The sequence below is a fragment of the Diadema setosum genome, chromosome 19 (genome assembly GCF_964275005.1).
Source record: "Diadema setosum chromosome 19, eeDiaSeto1, whole genome shotgun sequence".
NCBI classification, from domain to species: domain Eukaryota; kingdom Metazoa; phylum Echinodermata; class Echinoidea; order Diadematoida; family Diadematidae; genus Diadema; species Diadema setosum.
The window spans coordinates 20,399,187-20,420,982 of NC_092703.1; the positions used below are offsets into that span (position 1 = coordinate 20,399,187).

The following is a 21,796-nucleotide window of genomic DNA, read 5'->3' on the forward strand; positions in this document are numbered from 1 at the left end:
TTTGGGGTGGCCATGATAGGCAGGTTTGACTGTATTTGTTTTATTTATTTTTTTCTCCTCTAGATGTACACTGTTAGAAAAACAACAAGTGGGAAAGAGTCTGCCTTCTCTCCAAGCTATTAAATGTTTTGGGCAAGTAGTGGGCATGTGTTAAACCCTGCTCCTTGCCATGGAACTTTTTTTTGTTTTTTGTTTTTTGATGGCGATAGTTACCAAATAGGCACATTTACACACAGGAATTGGGAGTTTTGTCATCACAATGTGAACACATACATGTAGTTGTTTGACACAGTTCACACGCGACAAACAAACAAAAAATCACTTTCCTGCCGATGAAGTGCTTAGAATTTCTAGACTGTGAATGCCTTTGCATACTACAATGACGAGAGCATTAACCTGGTCACTGTACCTTAGTGTGCAGATCTAGTGTATAGTTATTATCAGATTCAAAGGGATGGTATAGTTTCGGTTCAGATAGGGATGCAGGTTTCCAACTTTGTGTGTGTGTGTGTGTGTGTGTGTGTGTGTGTGTGTGTGAGAGAGATAATGAGAAACCTCTTATGAAATATGATAGATCATGCAGTTCATAGAAAAATTCACAGCTTATTTGATGAAAATTGGTCTTGAAATGGCTGAGATATCCAAAAAAAAACAAACAATCCTAATAGAATGTGACAGGCCACAACATTTATTAGGATCTCTTTGTTTTACCTTATTTTGGATATCTCTGTCATTTTAAAACCGATTTTCATCGAATGAAATTTCAATTGCCCTTAGAATTGTGCTCTTTAACATTTCATAGAGTGGTCTCTAAGTATCTCGCAAAACGTTCAAAGCTAAATCCTCACCTCAACCAATACAATACCAGTCCCTTTAAAAGAAAATTTTTTTGTTCACAAATTATTGCAAAATGTTCAAGAAAACAAAACAAAAATATGGTTAAATGATTTTAAGCAATTCCCTGCTTATCTCAAGAAGTAACTTTGTGTGTGTGTGTGTCCACACACAAGAATTTTGATTTTCTTTTTATGGTGTTGCAAAAATCTATTTATTAAAAAAACTGGGGAGTTTTGGTATGTGTGAAAGCAGCTCTTGTGACGAGTTTGTCAAAACACTTGACTTGCTGTGACAGCGGATACAGCGCAGCGGTGTCAATCAATTGAAGATCAATCTTTGCTCATCCAGCAACCGAGGTCAGAAAAAGTGAAAAAACAGCGTAAAGGGATGCAATCTTGTAAAGGGATGCAATCTTGGAGTGTTACAATGTAAAGAATTATGCTACTGACCTGTACACAAATTTGAGCTAACGTTGCTCTTTTGAAATGAAATCCAAAAATAGATTGGCATTTAATCAGTGCGATTATTGTTATATAGCAAATGTGACTTCTTAGGGGAAAGGAGTGCATTTGCTTTTATAAAAGTTGATTAATGAATGATGATTATGATCTGTTATGCATCATCTTGTGGCAAACAAGTTAAAAGAGTTGTGAGAAGACCATATTTGATCACCATAGTCTATCTGGTTGCAACATATACTACTTTTGTGAAATTTGCACAGCCACAAGTTTGCTTATGAATTCTGCCCAATTTTGAAGAAACTTGTGAGTTCACCATTCTATTAATGTTAACGTTACTGTGCAGTGGTTTGGCACTTGAAAAAAAAGAATAAGATCATCTGTGCTCGAAATCTAAGAAAATGATATCCATGCACTTGTCTTACCATTTGAACAGAATATAATCTATTCATTCTTTTTTCTTGAATGAGTGAAATAGCAGTGTAGTTTAGCACAATATTCAAACCATCATTACAGGAGATATAAAGTGTATTCATGCGAGGTCTTCAGAAAGAGCAGGGAGAGCAGGGAGGTTGTCCCACCTCCCTGTTGGAAAGAAGTTGGTAGTCCCACTGTACAGTAGGTGGAATTGGTCTTTTCTTTTCTCAATGAAAAGGGGGGGGGGGGGAAGAATCTTCAGTCTACGTTTATTTAGATGAGTTGAGAGATCTTTGACTCAAACACATAACCACTTTGGCAGATTTCAAGGTCGTCGGCGGGGTCATTAAAACCTTTTAAGGGCCTCCAATAAATATTATCCTTTCACAAGATTTCTATTTGCCTAAGAATTACCACTCCTGGATGCATCACTTGTACTACAAGGGGAAAAGATGTGTTGTACATCGCCGGCCAAGGTTGCTTGATGATCGATGATGATTTTGGAGATTTTACGGAAATCTCGGTTGAACAAGGGAGGTGGAAGAGTCCCCCTCCCTGGTTGAACTTTCATACATGTTTTACAAGCTTTTGTAGTACATCTACACTTCATCCCCAAATTGCCAGGATGGCTGTAACTCTGCTCCTTTTGTGATGGTCTCTTCAGTTTATGCTGAGATAGCAGAAAATGGGGTTCTCCGTCTACGGGTCAATATTTCCCAAGTATTTGTATGCTTTCAGCGTGCAGTGCATTTTCTGGTGCAGCTTGAAAACATACATACATGTAGTGTGTAACATGAATGCTGCAGAATGTGGCAATCATGGCAGTACAGTGACATTTAGTATTGTTCCTTTTTGTGCTGGAATCAAGTACATCAATGGAAAAAGTAACCCTTTATCTGTCTAAAGTTTCTTCATGCGTATTCTATTAAAGGTGGTATTGATAAGTTTCTTATCTGAACATGAAAACAAGACCATGATTATACATGTGCATGTACACTAATGTATATCTGGCATTGTAATTCAAGGTACAAATAGGTAAATACATTAATTACAGGTAATTATTTGAATTGCTCTCTGTTCACTGTCTCTACCAACAATATCCATCTGTAAAGACCTCATTCTAAAAGCTTGCAGTCTAGCTGCAAAGAGAGCAATATATATGTATGTGAGGCATCATTCCAAGAAATAATTTTGATTCTTAAAAAGATATGCTTCAATCCCTTGAGTAAAACTGCGTAAAAATTCTACCATAGTCTTTTAATATTGTGTAGATTTACCATTGTGCATTATATGGGTTTGTGATGTCAGCCATATGAATAGCAAGGTGACTTTGCAACAGATTTTGTAGCACATAAATTCAAAAGATATGGGTGTTTCCAATTTAAGGTTCACATGCTTTTGAGATCATAAGATATGATATCTCTGATTGAATCTATTGTGAAGTTTATCAGCAAGTCATGCTTTTATGATTTTAAGTGGAAATCGTTTTAGAATTACGGTAATCCTTCTACACATAATTTGATATTGTGCAAACACAGCTTTGTGAGGATGGGATACAGGTTTGTTTGTTTGTTGTTGTTTTTTTTTTACTGCTTTTTGTTTTATTTTTTCCGAGTAGCAGATATGTTCAAGACAAAATTAAATGGATGGGTACCAAATTGAACAGTGAGCCAGTGATTACAATTTTTCTGCTAGTACGATCATTGCATTAATTCCACACCACAAAAACTTTGTTGCACTGTAATTACTCATTGACACTGGTACTATGACTCGAGATCCTGATTTTTGCATTGCATTTTATCAGAAGATGTTGTACATTTTTGTGTAGGTTTGTTCATTTTTTAAAGTAAAATGACATATACTGTAGTACAAGTAGCAAAACAGACAGAGTAAAAGACAGGTCAAATTGCAAAACATCAAGTGCAGCAGCTAATAAATACATACAAATAGGTCATGGAGGGAAATGAAAATGTTTTGAGGACTGTGTGAGGAACCACAATTGTGTTGAAAAATGTGCCTGGTGAGATATACTGATAAATCTGGAGGTGTTTTGCTATTCAAGTTTCCTTCATGCAGTATAGTTTCTGGAATTGATGACATTTTGCGTTCTGAGTGAAGAAAAGCTTTCGATTCTTTGATATTAGATAATACATGATGTCATGAATCATAGGGGAAAATATGATGACCAGAGTCTGTAGTAATACAAACTGTTTATCACTTTCCTTCATTATTATGTCACAATTTAGGCATATTGATTATTTTTTAGCACTTATATATCTTCCTTATTGTTGATTCTCCTTCAATAGAAACAGCAAGATTATGATCATTAAACACTTCGCAGAAAGACTTCCTCAGCCATAAGTGTTCTTGGAAAATTATTTTAGGTTGGTTGAACAACCACTCAGGAGCACCACCACATACCATATCTGGTGTGTAAACAGATAAATGATCTTGGAATTTTTGATCAAAGGACATTTTGGATTTGCCTTGTGAAAACAGAGGAAATCAATTAAGAAAATATGGCTCAACACACTGGTGGCTGAACTAACAGGGCATGTGATGTGACTCCAGTGAATGAATCGATGAGTACGTGCCAAACTGGACGCTCGCTCTCTCTCACGACGACGACAAGGCCCGGCGTAAGCTGCGGCCGAATGTTTGCGGAGATCACGGGTCAATATGAGAAAAGATTTTGCCACAAAGGAGCGCAGGGACTTAGCCCGCTCAGTGCCCTGCTGGCATTCTCTTTCATCCTCTCCACAGACAGAGAGTTGTTTAAATTCTCCGGCTTCTTTTAGAACTGACATTGGACTTTGTTTGTCAAGTAGTACTATTGGACTGTGCGGATGTATTCCCTCCCCCACCCACCCCACCTCCCATTCAACCTGTCTTTTCTTTGCAGCAGATGAGAATTTGTGTTTGTATTTAGCAAGTACGTTTTCTCTCTGACAATTATCTGACCAGCAAAGTTGGCAAAAATTGCGCAGTGGCCCAGAATGGAGATAAGAATCTTGCGATTTTGGATGGAATGAAAAAAAAAAAAGGAATTCCGCTCTGATTCCTTGTACTTTGATTGGTTGCACTGTGGAAAATGGAAAAATGTTTTACTTATCGGCATTGCTTTGTTGTTCTTAATTGTTTGTTAGTGGTCTGGGGTTGGGAGGGGACAGGTGGGGTTTGAGGGTTTGTTTTGGCACTCGCCAAGCCTCAGGATTGTGCATTCTTATAGTCAGTGAAGTTTGTTAAATTAATCTTATTTGTATTGCTGCATCAGTTCACCCTTAATTCATTTATTTATGTTTTGTGGCTTTGTGTCTTTGTTTGTTTGTTTGTTTGATGATGTGTGTTTTCTTGGAGGAGGGTGGAATTTAGTGGATTGGGACTTAAGGTTGAAATGAATTCTGATATGATCAAGTATCAAGTCTAATTTGATGAATTCATAGGTATTAGGAATCAGACTCAAAGGTACCAGTGCAACATTGTTTTCTGAATGAAGGTACATTGCACTGTATACATGTATTTCTTAAGAGTGAAACATGTAAGTGCCAGTAGAAGTAATGTTGCTGAATTTCAACTGACATTCAGGTTTTCTTTCAGTTATTATTCTCTTTGGAGAGCTCACACATGCATTCAGCTTTTGACATTGATATGCTATCATATGAGAATGCTATCATATGAGAATGAAGGATGTAAAACAAATGTGGAATATTATCTCTTTGAATGTTATTTCATACCAACCCCCACCCCATAGCTTGGTCACTTTGATCCATCAGGCTTGGTCACTTTGATCTATCAGGCTTGGTCACCTTGATCTATCAGGCTTGGTCACTTTGATCCATCAGGCTTGGTCACTTTGATCCATCAGGCTTGGTCACTTTGATCCATCAGGCTTGGTCACTTTGATCCATCAGGCTTGGTCACTTTGATCCATCAGGCTTGGTCACTTCGATCCATCAGGCTTGGTCACTTTGATCCAGCAGGCTTGGTCGCTTCGATCCATCAGGCTTGGTCGCTCCTCTCCCTCATAGTGTCTCATTCCAAACTTTCACTCATGGTTGGCAGTCCTGATGCCAGTTGGATGTGCATTATATTTTCTACATGTTAGACCATGTAGCTATGAACTAGAAACATCATTCAAACATGATCATATTTAATCATCTTCTCTCTCTCTCTCAATCTCTTACCATCAGCTTCAGTGTATAGACGGCATGCGGGTACGGGACCTGACAGCGGCAGCCATGTTGGAATACAAGCTGCCAGACTGCAGGGTGCGGCTGGCCTCAACGAGGGCGCTATTGAACGAGGACGCCGAGGCCTATCTACTCAGGAATAAAGAGATTGAATTTGAAGAGAGATTGCTAGAAATACCAGTAGAAGGTAAGAGAATTATAGCTCTGTTTGAGCTCCATATGTACTTAAACTCTTCCTGCAACTACCACTCAGATCACAATGTATAACAATTATCTACATGTATCTACAATCTGCTGTTTTATCATTCATCTTTGTTACATATGTCATGATGCTCCTCATGTTGTGTGGTGTTTTTGTTGTTGTTGTTGTTGTTTTTTTTTTTGCAGTTGGTTTAACACAATTTTAGGGAAATAGTACCTGCGTTCAACCCTCCTAATACTGCAAAATCCATACAGTTTATTGAAAGAGCTGATATCAGATATTGTAACCAATATGAAACAGTACAAGTTGTGTGAACTTTAAAAAAGGTAGTTAATGTGGTGCAGTTGATTTAGCACACTTTAAAGATGAAGTAAGAGATTAAAAAATGTGCTGTTAATATCACATACATGTAGGGGGTCAGTGAGGAATGATGAAACAACAGTTCTTACCATATGCCCGAAACAGAACTTGTTGAAATCTTTACAAGAAAAAGTCTCCACTATGACTCTTGTGACTTTTGACAATTGACCATTTTGTGTACAATGTGTCCTCACTCATGCGTGACTCAATCATTCTCATTTTCACGAAGGTATTAGTCAATAAGTGTAGGACTGTCTCTGCCAAATTATTTTGCTCAAGACTTTTTGGTTGAAAAGTTATACTATTTTGAATGGGGGGGGGGGGAGGAGGTACTTTTTTGTTGTGTATGTATGCGTATCTTATCAGCACAAATCACAATTTTTGCTTTGATTTTTGCAGATTGTATGCAACTTCTATCTTGTAGTATATATTATGATATGAAATAGGAAATGACGCGTGAATACAGTGGCTGGCATGAAACTGCTGAAGGCACAAGGCAATAGTGCACTATTTTTTTTTCCGCAACTGTTTCACTCTCACAAATATCTCTTCTTCATATACTCTACAGGAACTTCAGAAAGGTGCTTAGCTCTGCTGCTTAACTTTGTCATATCCCAGCGAGACTACTGTGACTTGCTGCGAAGCTATTTCAACACATACGAGGAACCCCTCTGGTGAGTTTTCCTTTTGATACCAAGCACGAGCCAGGAGTTGTACTGGGACACTTAAAGAAGAAATCCATCCCCAAAATAAATAAACTTCGAAAAAAAGAGAAAAATATTTCCTGCAGAATGAAACAAAAATGACAAAAATCGGATAAGAAATAAGGAAGTTGTGACATTTGAAATTTCACATTTTTTTTCCTGAAAACATTTCTTGACTAGTCCTGATGAATGTTGTGGTCTAGCAAGGAGACACATTTTAGTGTCTTGATTGTCTCTTAAATCTGCACATAACATGAAAAACATTTCGCAGAAATCATTGCACACAGAGGGTTTTGTGTTGTTTTCATTTTGTTCTTGGAAAACAGACAGTTGTTAAGTATTTGCAAAAGTGTTTCAAACAAGGAAAATGTGATACATTTGTGCATTATTCATCTGGCCAGGACTTTTTTTAAAGTACTAAATGGGCTTTACTGACTAATTGTATAGGGCCTTTGGGTTCCATGCCTTGACTCTTGTTGTTTATTGTAACACAGCTGACAGTTTTGCCAACAATACACTTGCTGTAAATAGTAGAAGTCAAGATTTATTAGTGCAGACTGCGATCCTGCTGTGAATGGGATGGGATAGAAACCAAAACTAGATAGTGGCTAGGCTGACGCCAAATTTTAAGTGATTTGACAACAATTGGTGTCTTGTGTAGTGCCCTTGTCATTGACACTGGTTGCATCCCACTCCCCCTAGATTACAGGGAGTTGACTCATGGTCATAAAAAATGTGTTGAATTATGTCCATTAGGCCATGTTTATTGGACATCTTTTTTTTCTTTGTGTGCCTTGATATGGACAAGAGTTTGCGCTTTCCATCATGTTTAAGTGTGTTTTTACTATCTCTGCAGTTCTTTGTGTAAACCGATATTCAATATCAAAATTGAAAATGTTCTCAGCAGCATATGTCTTTCACATATCGACACCTGGCCATTGTATTGTTTGGCAATCAAATCATGCATTTTGTAATATGCAACTTTTGTAGCAAATTGATTGTGAAGTGGAACTTACCTCTTTGTGAATGATCTGACGAATAGCAACGAGTTACGAGGTAAAGGTTGAAAAAAGAAACATTTATCTTTTGTAAAAGAACAGTTTGTAAAATGAAGTATAAAAAAAGCAGCAAATCTGAAAATATGCAAACTTGGACATATGATGGAATGGCCAAGACTGTTTACACTTGAGAACCAACAATTCTCTTGCATGATGCAACTGTAAAACCAGAATTTTTTGTGTGCATGAAATTTGGGGGAATTTTGTGAGAAGCCGAGATTCGCAAAATTAAAATGCACACAAACCTTCCATGTCTACGTTATATGCATTGAATGCCAATGGTAATTTGTGAAAATTTCATGCCGCAAAAAAAGTCATTCGCTCCGTTTCGCAAAAGTTTTATGCTGCAAATGGTTTAACAGTATTTTGGCCCATCATTTGCAAGTTGCTCGGATGTTACATGAATAACTCTGTTGATGTTTTTGTATGCAAGACTCTCTATGGGGATAGATTTACTTTTCCCATTATATTTTTCATCAGAAAATGTGTGTTATCATGATGCCATTGATGAAACACATACTTTGATCTTGCACACTCTTTACTGATTTGATTACTATTGTGATCAGTTTTATACCAGAGTAACAATCTTAATGAGTGAGCATTGTAACAGATTTTTGAATTGATACCGTTACAATCAGTTCCAATGCTGTCGGAAATACAAGCTCAATATGCATTTGTAATGTTGTATCATACATAAATCAAAGTGGAACACTCGAAACCATGTTCAAGACTGATATATGATGAAATAGAGTAAAATCAAAGTAACAGGCAAACAAGTTCAATCAATATTGGATGTAATAGAATAATAAAAAACAGGAAATGTGTACTGAGTTTCCTGTGTTCCATGAGATACATGTAGTGATATTACTCTCAACCACTTACGAGAAATAGATCAGACTATAATATTACCACCTCACAACTCTCCCTTTAGTTTATTGAAGGAATTATATGGAAATATAATATACTATATACTTGAGTTAACTGAACATGAATTTGATGTGAATGAAACACATATCTTTGTGAGTTAAGTTTGTCTGATTTTTGTAATATCCTTGTTTCACAAAAATGTGAAGTTTTCAAAATGTTTGGCAATATTGTTTTGCTGAAACTTCCACCATTCTGTGCATTATATTTTTCCTTTTTCTTTTTAAATCTAAGACAAAAGTGACCAGATAGGAAGTGTGACAGTCATGGCAATCTTTAATGACACATTAACAATTCTAATTATTCTGTGTTTTGTTTATTATTCTTTTTCACAGCCAACTACCATCATTATCAACCATCCACAAGAAACTCCTGTTTTCTGACCTCAGACCCCTTGTTCGATACAGCACAAGATTATTAGCGCAGGTAAGACTGATGAATTCATTTATTTTCATGCTAAGAAAGCTGATTAAAGAAATAGATAGACACAAATAAATAGATAGACACACCATGTGATGTTACTTCAGTGACAGTTACAGCCTCCTAGTGTTCATACCGTCACAGACGTACAGAGAGCTAGAAAAAAGTACCGTAGTGAAGTTGTAAAGATGCCTTCCGAAGACGAGAATGTGAAATGAGGTGTGTGACAGGAAAATAAAGGCTGTATTTTCGAGAGGAAGGAATTCTCACTATATTCTTGTGTGTGTGTGTGTGTGTGTGTGTGTGTGTGTGTGTGTGTGTGATGTGGTCCTTGAATTATTTATATGGAAATGAACCATTGACAAAAAAGAAAAGATAAGGTGGTATATGTATGTGTGTGTGCATACTGTGTAGGTATCGATATCCTCTACCAATTGCAAATGGTTTGACAGAGGTAAACTAGGTAGCAGGACCAAAGTGCAATGCTGCCCTCTTGTGTCCACTCTCTGACATTATCATGCACACTGTAGGAAATAACTACTTGTATAAACAAGTGCTATGGTAGTTGCTTGCCGTACAGTGCACATACTTTCCAAGAACTTAGATATATTGTGCAAATTTGGCTGAAGAACAACAATGATAAAAATGGTATTCTGCATTTTGCCCCTTGATATTTATATTCATGATGTATGCCGGACAAAGTCTGTTGTGTTACCTTTTCCCCTTTCAATCTGTCATATGAAGTACTTATAATAATGCAAATGCTTCATCAAAGAGCCCCTATATGTAGTATGGTCTAGCGCCCTCTTTTGTTTTGAATCAGATCTATAATGAGGTGTTCTCAAAATCTGTTTTAGCTGTGGTTGATGAATAATTTTTCTGTCTGTCTTTTCATCTCTGTCCTTTTTTTAAAAAGATAATTTTTGTCTTAGTGCAAAAGATTTGAAATGAAAAACAAACAAAAAGAAAGCAATTTGAAGGTGGGATCATATTCTTATTGGGTTTCATTTGCCCCAAATTTCCAGTATGAAATTATGTGTTCCAGAGTAATACATATCATTATCAATATCTCACCAGCACATTTGAGTCAGTGCGAAGTAAATAATATTAATGTGTGTTTGAAGAAGTGCAACCAATTTAATCAGAGAGGGGATTTCCCACTGTGTCTATGCATTGAGCGTATCTCCATGGGGGTCAACCACAATCCATTCTTCATATCAAGGACTTTTGCATTCGTTTACAAACATTCAGGAAATTTGACAGAAAAAATAATTTCATTGTAGCCCAGATGACAATTCCCCTGAGGGTGAATTTGTCAGTGCAAAAAGGCTCATGAGTACAAGCACAAGATAATATTCATATTATAGGAGAGAAAATAGTTTTTCTCTGGACAAAATGAAGTTAAGATACCCAAGCATTGAAAAAAAAAAAAAATCTGTGGAATTGTGGCAATACGCTTGAATGAATTGGGGCAAAACAGGAAGACAGTGTATTTGCGAGTGTAACGCATCTTCTGGTGATGCTGTTTGCTCTCTGAGGTAAGATTTCATGGAATTATGATGGGCTTCCCAATGAGTATACATTCTAAGCACCTGTGAAAGGATGCCCAGTGGTATGGACGGATCTGAATTTGGTTTCATGGCTAATTGAGGTTTGTGGTTTTCTCTGATTATCCACTGTGTGCTTTCAAAACCAACATCCTTGTTATAGCTTCCATATATGTCATGTTTGCTAAGAGAGAACAGCTACTAAAGGTATTGAAGGTTTATAGAATAGAATTTCCTTATACGGTACTGTATTGTAATCATTTGATTTATTTTTTTTTTATTTCATCCTTTTAAAGTGTTGATATATTTTTGTGGATTTCTACAGAATTGATTTAGCTCTACCTTCCACAGAGCCACCAAATCTCCATGATTCTGCAGGAGGCTCACTAAAATCTGAAATTTTTCCTCTTGTTCTGAAAATAAAATGTAAAACTAACCAATCCAACCAATATCTCAAAAAAAAAAATGTTGCGACGATAGCATACCTGACATATTTTATCGTATATCTATTATCCTAAATTTCGCAAGTTGATGGACAGGCCTATGTGCTAGCTAACATTAGAAAACATTTAAATGAATTGTTTCTTGGATCATGATGCAATGTGCATCATCTCCAATGCGGGAAATCACAAAGTGCTTTCTAGAAACGGGGTAGGCCTGATACAAATTCCATCACTGCGTTTCTTAATTGTAAATTCAACCTCACACAAAGATGTCTTGTAAAGTCCCAATAACCGATATCTATGGAATGTATGGTGAAGATTCATAACCATTTCCCGCCAGCCAGCCCCCATCCGTCCTAGTACCAGGCCAAGTACCAGCAAAATATGAGTGGAGTGGGTAGGTCCAATCAGAGCTAGCTAAAAGCCAGCAGCCTTGAGGGAGGGAAACAGCCCTGCTCTTGGCTCCATGTGCTTTTCTTGATGTGGGGGCCATTCACACTGACAGTAAGAAATCATAATATTTGGATTCTGATACCCCTTTCAGTAACTCTCTTGGTTTGAGCCAGGCCCGAGTTAAGTCGTAAAATTTTGAGTTTATGAATGGGTCGGGCCAAAGTGGCCCGGGCCAGTCTCTGGCTATTTTGGCCCTGCTGTATGCTAGCACCAAGCGTGGGCAAGACTTGGACCTGGTGCTGATCGAAGAGTTTATGAACGATCTAGCAGTGCCAGGCTTGGGCCAAAATTCCTTGCATGGTCAAAGGTCACAATTACTTGGCCGTGTCACCGCTGGAGTGCGCGTTCAGTTACCATGGTAGTTATCCCTATTAGTGCTATTAGTGCTGGTTGGAAATAATGTATCCAGTGACTGGGGTAATAATAGTCTGTAAAGCGCATTGAAACCCTGAAGTGTGTGAAATGCGCTATATAAAAACCAGCTATTATTATTATTATTATCCCTTATGTGGCTGAGTTCGTGAATGGGTTATCGTAAATGTAATGCAGCTTTGCTAGAGCTACTGAATGCAATCCTTACTGCTTGGCATGGACCAATTTAGCTCGGATCAGGAGCTGGCCAAAAATGCATGAGTTGCTGAAAGGGGTATGAGTTGCTAAGCATCCCCTCCAAAAGTCATCTGAAACATTACAGAAAATATTGCACAATAGAGCATGATTCTTTCCTAAGTTTTTGTGAGATTTTACTGTTATAATGGTTGTGCAGTGAAAACCCCGTCATGGCAGAAAACTTGAGATTTTGGCCACATGACCTCCCTACATCCAAATTTTGAATGCTGGGATGTTTCGTAAAGCCCGGTGAGAAATGGGCCCAAAATGCTGGGACAGTTTGGACCGTGGCCCAGTCGGCAGCTTCCCGTCAGCATGGTGCGGTTTGTCAGTGCACATATTGTATGTCAGCTTGCTGAAACCACTTTGGCAGCAGGGGTGAAGTGATGGCATACCCTCATATGTCATTTGTCATCAATTTTAAAGGGAGCAATCCAGTTTTTTTTTTCTTTTTTCCTGGCCCTTCCAATATTTGCAATCATTTCATTTCAAGACAGAAGTTGAAGTACAATGTATTTTGAATGATTCAGTTGAATATAGCACAAGAAAATATGTAGAGTACAAGACCATCAAAACAATGTGTAGTATTTCTAAGCTTGTAAAATCAAGCAAGGTTGAATTACAGTTTGCTATTTAAGTTTCAGTTCTTTTTGTATTTTCTATATATTGTTGTCCTGCAGTGACATCTTCCCTCATTATTGTAGTCTTCTCATCCAAACTTGAGAAAGTCATAACTTTTGATCAGATTGTCTGATTTTCATCAAACTTCACTGATGCATTCTACTGATATTGTTTCATTCATTCAGCCCACATATTTTGGTACCGGTATCTTTCTCATTTAACCCATTGAGGACAGGCTGATTTTGCTACAACACGCATTTCCCATAGACACCTGCCCGAGTATACTCGGTACTCGTCTTCAATGGGTCAACATTAAAAAAGCAAAAAACAAACAGCACCTACAAATTGTATACCGAACAGGTCTATATAAATCTATATAGATGAGTGGCACTAGGAGAACTGAATGCCCAAATACCATCACATTTTCATGCTGCAGATTCTTTCTTGCTGTCACATCTGGTTGGTCACGACCTTTCATTATTTGCAGATTTGTGTGAAAGTTTGAGGCGCTTGAAATGCTATGAACACATGTTGGGATCTCAAAACCCAAACAGAAGTAATCTCTTCTTGCATTGCTTCTCTCTCTGATGGTTGTACAAGACAGTAGAAAAATGAATTTTGCTTTTGTGGGAACCCCCCTTAAAAAAAACCAAACAACAACAACAACAACTAACTAACTGAGTGTGAAGTTTGTGAGATAAATCTGGCCATCCCTGTTCTTAAGTACAGACACAGACTAAAATTGATGGCATGATGATGATAAAACAAACAAACAAACAAAAAACATGAGCTATTATCATTTCTCAGTTGCGGACCTTTTTAACAATTTAAGCTATCATTGTTAACAGAAATATGCCAGACTGTAGCAGCAGTCAGTAATGTGAAATTAGTTGCTATCTCACTGGCGTTTAAGGGATTCGTTGGTAAAATATTCCATGCGTAACTCTGTAGGAAGTCACGTGAAGTGGTGCCCAGGTGCGTAACTTTCTGTGAATTATCTTTTAACCTCCACGTCAGATTTCTCAAGTAATACCTGGCACGCCTTTCCCCATTGTACCTTGCCGTTTCTCAGAAGTTTGAAAATGCCTCATGCAGAAGCCGCAGAAGGTACTCGTTCTCTCCCACTGTTTTGTCCGGCATAGTTGACGATGAACATTTCCAGAAGAGGGTGGATTATCGGTTTCACGAGTCGGCTATCTCATCTCACCTGCCTCTCTGCCAACTACAGACAGTACTCTTCTTCAAATGGTGGATACTCAGTCTGCATATTTGCGGTCTTAACTCCATGTAACGATTTGTGCACTTGTACAGATTCCATTAGTGCTAGGGTAAGGAGGTGTAGAAAGCTGTCATGCAATAGAGGTCAAAGGTGAAAAGAAGAATCCCAGAAGGTTTGGGGGGACCTGTTCTTCAGGGGACTATCAAGAATTTCATTAGTGATGGAGAAAGAGTGCAGAGAATACTGGTTTACTAATTGGAAAAACTGAAATATTTTTGTGGAAAAGGAACATTGCAGAGGAAGCCCTGAAAAATTGTTGGCTAAGGATGGTGATCAAGAAAACACATTTCTATTGAAAGGTTAATGACATAATGGCAGAGTGTGCTTTGGCATTTGAAAAGTTACGTACCAAAGCTCTGTTTCGGTTTTTATTTTCTTATAGTTTTATATGCAGTCTCTTTTTCCTAGACCCAGCCTTCCTATCTGAAGCTGACATTGATATTGGATCAGCTGGAGTCAAAATTCCGCTGAAACGAAAGTTGTATGCAACACTGAAAGTGATTTTTGCATTTACTCTGAATGTGTAGTCCTGGCCACCATATAGACTGAAGGCACATAGTCAACTAATTTCAAGTTGACAGTAAAATGGCAAAAGGAGGGATTAAAATTGAACTCTATTGAAGTTACTAAACAAAGTTTCATTGTAGATAAAAGGGGAGGTTAGTTGAGAGGTAAGGGGGCCATCCAAACGGCAAGAAACAAATTCCATCCACTTCCCTCCCCCCCCCCCCCCCTCATAAAAACAGACTAGAGGAAATTGTTGTTTTTTTTTTATGTGAAGGGATAAGCCTATATTTTGATTTGGTAAATAATGCATGAATAACCTTGCAATAGCATGTAATCCTTGAGTGTGATGTTGGTACTGATCAGGCATGAGAACAAGCTTATGAATACAGCTTTCAGGGCATTGATAATGAAAAATTTTGAAATGATTTAACCAAAATCAAATGTTGATATTAGTTCTGAGTAGAAGTTGCATACTATGATTTAAAAAAACAAAAAGCATTTGGGTCAACAAGCTATTCAGGAAGTAGTAGGCCTATACCCTTGAAGATGGCAACACAGCTTCTTGCAAATTTACAGTGCGGTAACAGCAAGAATTCTGCTGATTGTGTTTAGTCTGTCATGATCCTCCCTTGCCCTTTGCTAAATGGAAACGATGCACCACCACAACAATAAAATGAAGCTTGGATGTGTCATGCATGCCTTTAACTCTCGGCTTTGTGATCTGTAATTCAAAAGAAGTAATGTTACTTCGATGTTGAATCGCGTTCTGAGAAACAAGTTGGCCTGGGAATTATGTTAAATAGCAGAAAAAAAAAGTGGGGGGGGGGGGGGGGAGAAAAGAAATTGTTCAGGGAGCTGAGGTAAATGATAAAGAGGTTTAGGTAACACCTTCTCAGTGAAACGTGACCTTTACTAAACTCCTTTCAAGTCATATTCCTGGTAACTTGGGGTTGACAGGTTGCAAGAAGAAAGGCTGAAATATTTCTCCCTTTTTGTCTGATTATCTGGACAAACGGGACCTCTAATCCTGGCGGGGCATTGACTGGTGCTGCACAAACCATCTCTCTGTTGCCGTAGCAGAACCTTCGTCATCGGAGCCCGCCACAATGGGACGAAATGTAGCCAGAGGAATGCTGAGTTATTGATTTTATTTCCTCCGTAAAGTCCGGAGATTAGGAAACAAATGTCCGTCATAATGAGCCACACTTGAGTTGAAATGTAAATCAATGAGTGCGTGAAATGCCCATTCAGGAGCGCTAGAAAGTTACAGTAAGTACGTTAAGCATCCCTAATTGCATTGCGTGAAATTAGGCTCAGAAGAAAAAAGTGCAATCACCCGAGAGGCGGTACACTTGTCACAATGGAAACAAAAACACTACAGGAGTAAGTGGAAACCTGTGGATTGTATAATGGCAGTTCAAGTAGCCTATTATAAGTAATAGGAATGATGCTGTGCATCTTGTTAAAAAAATATAAGGAAGACAGGCCATCGCTATTAGTATTTGAATGCTTCTTCAACAATTTCACTCATTATCTACCAGATTTTTTCTACATTTGCTAGTCTAATTTCTTGTGACTGAAGAGTTTTCCAGTTTCTATTTTCTTGTTGTTCAAAGAAAACTGAAAAAGAGGGGAAGATATGCTCTATTGCTTTGAAAAAGGCTGATAAACAGTGCGAAGTGGTGAAAATTTCCAAGTGGTTGAATCTCGATGTATGTCACATTAGACTTAATGACCAGAATTTTGGATCTGTGAGTGATTTTTCGTGCTTAAACCTTTAGAACTTCTTGTCATCACTTCTTGTCATCACAGAAAAGCTTTAAGGTATACTGTCTGTATTTATTTCTCAGGGTTTTCAGAGTAAAAAAGATGCTTCTACTTGGGAAACATTCGTAATAATTGGGAACTAAAATGAAATAAGAACATACTGATTTTTACCTTCTTCTTTTTGAAAGACTGATTACATTGCATCAAGGGTGTTGTGTTTGTACACATCCTCATTCCTGTTATAGAGGGGCAATTTAATAGAAAATAAGATGAAATTGCCTTGAAACAGACAACATGTTTGATTAACCCTACTCAGCTAACAGACTTCGACTAAGATGGCGATCCTCCAATTTACCCTTTTCCATACTTTTCAGTGCTTTGCCAGTCTTCAAGTGGCGTAACTTTTGTTATCGCTAGACTATTTCCCCCCAAAATTCCACTGTATATGTTCTGTTATCCACCATTTCCTTTTAAGATGATTATAACTCCCAGTGGTATACAGTCTCCTTTTATTCCTCTCGTCAAGTCTTTGGAAGCATATTTAAAGATTAGCTGCAAATTTGCGGAAACGAGGCGGAGAATTTCTTCCTTTTCATCCTCCCTGACATTTCGCGAAAGAGGAAGATATCTCTTTCACAATCAAATCACTTGAAATGCCATTCCCTACCCTCCATCGATCTTCCTGTCAGCTGTGCCTCCCATTCTTCCTTATCGCCAAGAAGCTCTTGGCAGGAAATCGGACTGACAGCCCTCATTGTGGCTGAAGGGGATCCCTACCGAGGTGTGAAGTGGATGGAGAGATCGCCGATCCCAGAGAGTTCCTTTATGATTGAGAAGCTATAGTACCCCCTCTGTGGTGACATATTGTCAGGCGACACAGGGTTGTCATGTTTTCTGGTGTCCTCTGCCCCCCTTCCTTCATTTGTGGAGTGGGAGAAGGTAGACAGAAAGCAGAAAGATACACAGCAATCATTCCTTTCATACCATGGGCATTTGTTGTCGGTCCATGTTCATACACAGCAGGCCCCTTGGATAAAATGTGGTGAGGAGTTGATCAAAATAAGAGAACAAAGCTTGAGAGATGAAGATATAAAACATGATGGCATTGTGGCATTATGTAATCAGGTGAATGCTGATATAATGTCCGAATGGATTCTTTCCTCTAAATTTCTGCCAGCGCACGAGGTAGGAATGATAGGCCTACCCTATGACAAAATAAACAAACACACTGTCTGAAGTTCGTGAGGTAAAGATTACGCCTTGAAATGAAACAAACAAACAAACAATCAAACATACAATTAAAACTCTCTGCTCAACAAACAAATGACTACTTGTAACAGAACCTTCTCTTTTTTGCTTAAATGTTAGGTATTAGGATCATCCTGACTGTTTGGGAAAGCATCTTTTAGATGGTTGCAAAAAAAGAAAAGAAAAAAAGACTTGATCTCTTTGTTTAGAATACATGTCTTCAGCATATGATTGACTGAAAGCTCACCCTGCTGCGAGAGTGTCAGCCAACAGTTTAGCTGCTTTATACCCAAGTGTGTGTGGACCCTGTTTGATATGGGTCTAATGAGCGGGCTAATGATGCCTGGGACTGAGCTCATGCTGTCGATCCTGAAAAGAGAAACACGGATCTCGACACCATCCACATCCATCTCTAGGCTGGTCCTTGCCTTCTGGTGCCTAATTGTCTAGCGTCTCAAGAGCCTGCCTGAATACGACCAAAACGGTCCCCTATGCTGCTCCTAATCCACCCCTCTCCAAAAGCTGCGAGCACTTTAAGGACCCTCATAGTCCCCATGGACCAAGCTACTCTCATCAACAACAATAGGCCGGGACCCAACGTTCATATCACGCACAATAGTCCAGGACCAGTCTCTTGTACCTCGTACAATAGGCTCATAGGTAGAGTTGTTTGTTCTTTCAACATACCTGACAAATGCATGTAGGTTATTACTAATTATAGCATCCTATCTGTGTGTGTGTGTGTGTGTCGTGTTTATTTATTTTTTTATAGCACAGCACCTTACAGTTGTCAAAAGAAGGACCTCGCCTAAGATCCATTTGGAGGTATCCCTGTTCTATTGATTCTGTTTCCGTAATGTGATCTATGGACACGTTTTGTTTTGATATGCCATTTAGAGCTCTTCTCCGTAGAGGGTACATGACATGATTTGTTGTGTATTTTTTGACAGGCCTTGGCTGAACTGTGTGTATGGTTCAGACTCTATTTACAACCAAGGAGCTTCAAGAAGCGCCTTGCTACAACTCACTTCTAAACAGCCACCACTCCCCCCCCCTTTTTTTTTTCTTCCGCAAGTATGTATAGTGGCATAACCATGCGTGCACAAGGCTTGCTTCTCAATCAAAACCCGACTTCCAGGAGAATGATCAAAATGACTGTGGTACCAGAGCATGATGATGAAAATATTTCTGCACTGATTGCTTTCAGTTTCAGAGGAAAAACAAAAACAAATGTTGACTCTTTTCATGGTAGCATAAAATTCTAGACATTTTTGGACTGCTACAAACGCACAAATATGTGAAATTGAGACTGCAGATATCATTCCATCTGATTCAACATTACCAGATCTATGTAAGGGGGAGGGGCTAGAAAAAGATGAGGGGGAGGGGCTAGGAAAAGATGATAAGATGAAAGAAAAAGCAGGAGAGAAGAAGGATGGAGGAAAAAGGAATGACAGATAGGGAGAGTTCACTGACATAGGAGAGCTGAATTATTGAGATTCTTGTGTCGAGGGGTGGGCATTGCTTCTACAGGTACTTGAGTTTGAGAGCAGACATGTGGTAGCCTGGCTTCTAGCCTGCAAGACTTTTTCATGTTCCTTCTTGTGAATGTAATTTAGGCCTACACATTGCAGTAGTCTTTTGGGAAGGATTCTCTCTCCATTTCTACTGTGGCAGATGCACCAATATATCATCACTACCAGTCATTTGTTAGTCATGTCCAGAGACTTGATACTGACATGCATGAATTGGATTATGCAAGGTGATAAGTCTGAAGAAACTATCCCACAGCCTGGTGTGGAGGCTAACCAGTCAGGCGGTACAAGTGACCATGCCTACCCAACGTGATGTGCCAGACACACACTTGTCACACCTAAATCTTCCAGTTTACCTTGGCTTCTTGTCCCGTGGTGGTCCTTTGTGGCTCCCTGGGAGAAACGCTGTAGGGAAAAATTTCTTGGAAATTAAGTACACTTGACCCCTGCCTCCCAACTTCGAGTTTTAGCACATTACGAGAGGCCTCCGAGAATTCAGTGGTGGTTAGGGCAGGATTCTCTTGTAAGGTCAAGCTGGTATAATACTCATCTTCAGAAGATGTCGAAGTGGGGTCGTAATGTCATTAAAGGTAATAGGCCTACCATCTCTCGCAAGTTACTCTCAATTTCTGCCAGATATATTACTAGAAGACTGCAAGAATCTCAGCAGCTGTCATATTTCAATTTTTCAATTTCAATTTCAAAGGTTTATTTTCACTTCTTTCAGCAGATTAAACCTAGCTCTAGGGAAGATTGGAATGAGTGAATGTCTTACGTGGATGTGTCTGGTTCCCTTTGAGTGCATTCAGCACATCTTTGCATATCTTTATGAGCTAAAACATGGCTAGTTCTATATCAACATTGGACCATTCCATGACAAACTGTCATTGTATGCTGCAATTACTCTGTTCCTGTCCCAATACTGTCAGTTATGTTTTGCTTGTGAGGGTCAAATCATCGCTGGCAGATTAAAGCTCCGGGATTCACATTGTTTGATAGTCCCTCGAGAAAAAAAAAAAATGATTGTGCATGCCAAACCTGGACAATACATATGGTAAGTCACAACATCTATTTCACGGTGAGAATGAGCCATTGAGCAACGCTGCACACTGGCACTGGTCTGAAGGTCCAGGACCAGTAAAAATTACGGTTGGACCAGTAACTTTTTCAGGAATGGGCCAGTTAGAAATGGAAAAACTGGGTTCCTACTGGTCTGACATACATGTACAGGTTGGACCAGTAGAAAAAATGGGTCAGTGTGCAACCCTGCATTGAGTCTTGATTAATTTGCACCTTAATTTCATAGCACTATTGCAAGATACTACCTTTATCATCCTTGTGATGATGGGTACAGTTCTGAAATTTGACTTGTGATATTCTGGTCCTCAATGCTCTGTTTATACTTGATCCGTTCAGGTGCCTTGAAACTTGGCTATGCTGTGACGTCATACCTTGACACTGTTGTTTCTGTCACATGTGGGGACATACAACTGCGTGCAGGTCAACCATAATGATTCACAAGGGAAGGGAAAGGGCAGGGGTGGGTGAATGGACTGGTTTTTATGAGGTACTTTTATTTTTTATGAAGCACTTCTAACTTACGTAGACAAGGACTTTAAAAAATGGATTAATTGCTTGGGGAGAGTGAAGTTGGGCAACGTGTGTGTAACGTGGCGAGTCGTGTGAATACCAGATGCTACCATGTATCAAATTGCCAATGGGGCAGTGGCAGTGTTGATGAAGGGCAACTGTTTGGAGCAGGTGCTTGATGCGTGTTTGTGAGTGTGTCATAATTTCATGACTAACAGTGTTAGTAAACACTTTAATAGAGAAGGTTGAAAGTTGACTAGCTCGGATAAAATGTCACGTACAGAGAAGTATGAGGTCATAGTTCAGGTACACTTCATCATGTTAGAATGGAGACTGATGCCATAATGTTAATAAAATGATGATGATGATGATGATGATGATGATAATAATAATGATAATAATAATGATGATAATAATAATAATATGATGATGATGATGATGATGTTGATAATGATAACAACAATGATAGTTTGATAGTTACATAGTCTTCTACATATCTAGGGTAGCCTCTTCAGTGTTGCCACTGCTAAACCTGGTACCCTACCACTATTATCCTTGCATCGCCAGGTACCCATTTGTAGAGGAGGATCAAGAAGGATGTGGTAGGTTAAAATATCATGTCCAAGG

At 38.7% G+C, this 21,796-nt stretch overlaps 1 protein-coding gene across 1 annotated transcript in view; it reads left to right on the forward strand.

Annotated features, from left to right (window-relative positions):
• The window catches only part of LOC140243096 (uncharacterized), a 205,940-nt gene that overhangs the window by 31,844 nt on the left and 152,300 nt on the right, over positions 1-21,796 (forward strand). Inside the window, exons 2-4 of the mRNA XM_072322829.1 lie at positions 5,903-6,089; positions 7,033-7,138; positions 9,486-9,576. Coding sequence (XP_072178930.1) covers positions 5,903-6,089; positions 7,033-7,138; positions 9,486-9,576 — 384 coding nt within the window. The remainder of the gene's footprint in view (positions 1-5,902; positions 6,090-7,032; positions 7,139-9,485; positions 9,577-21,796) is intronic.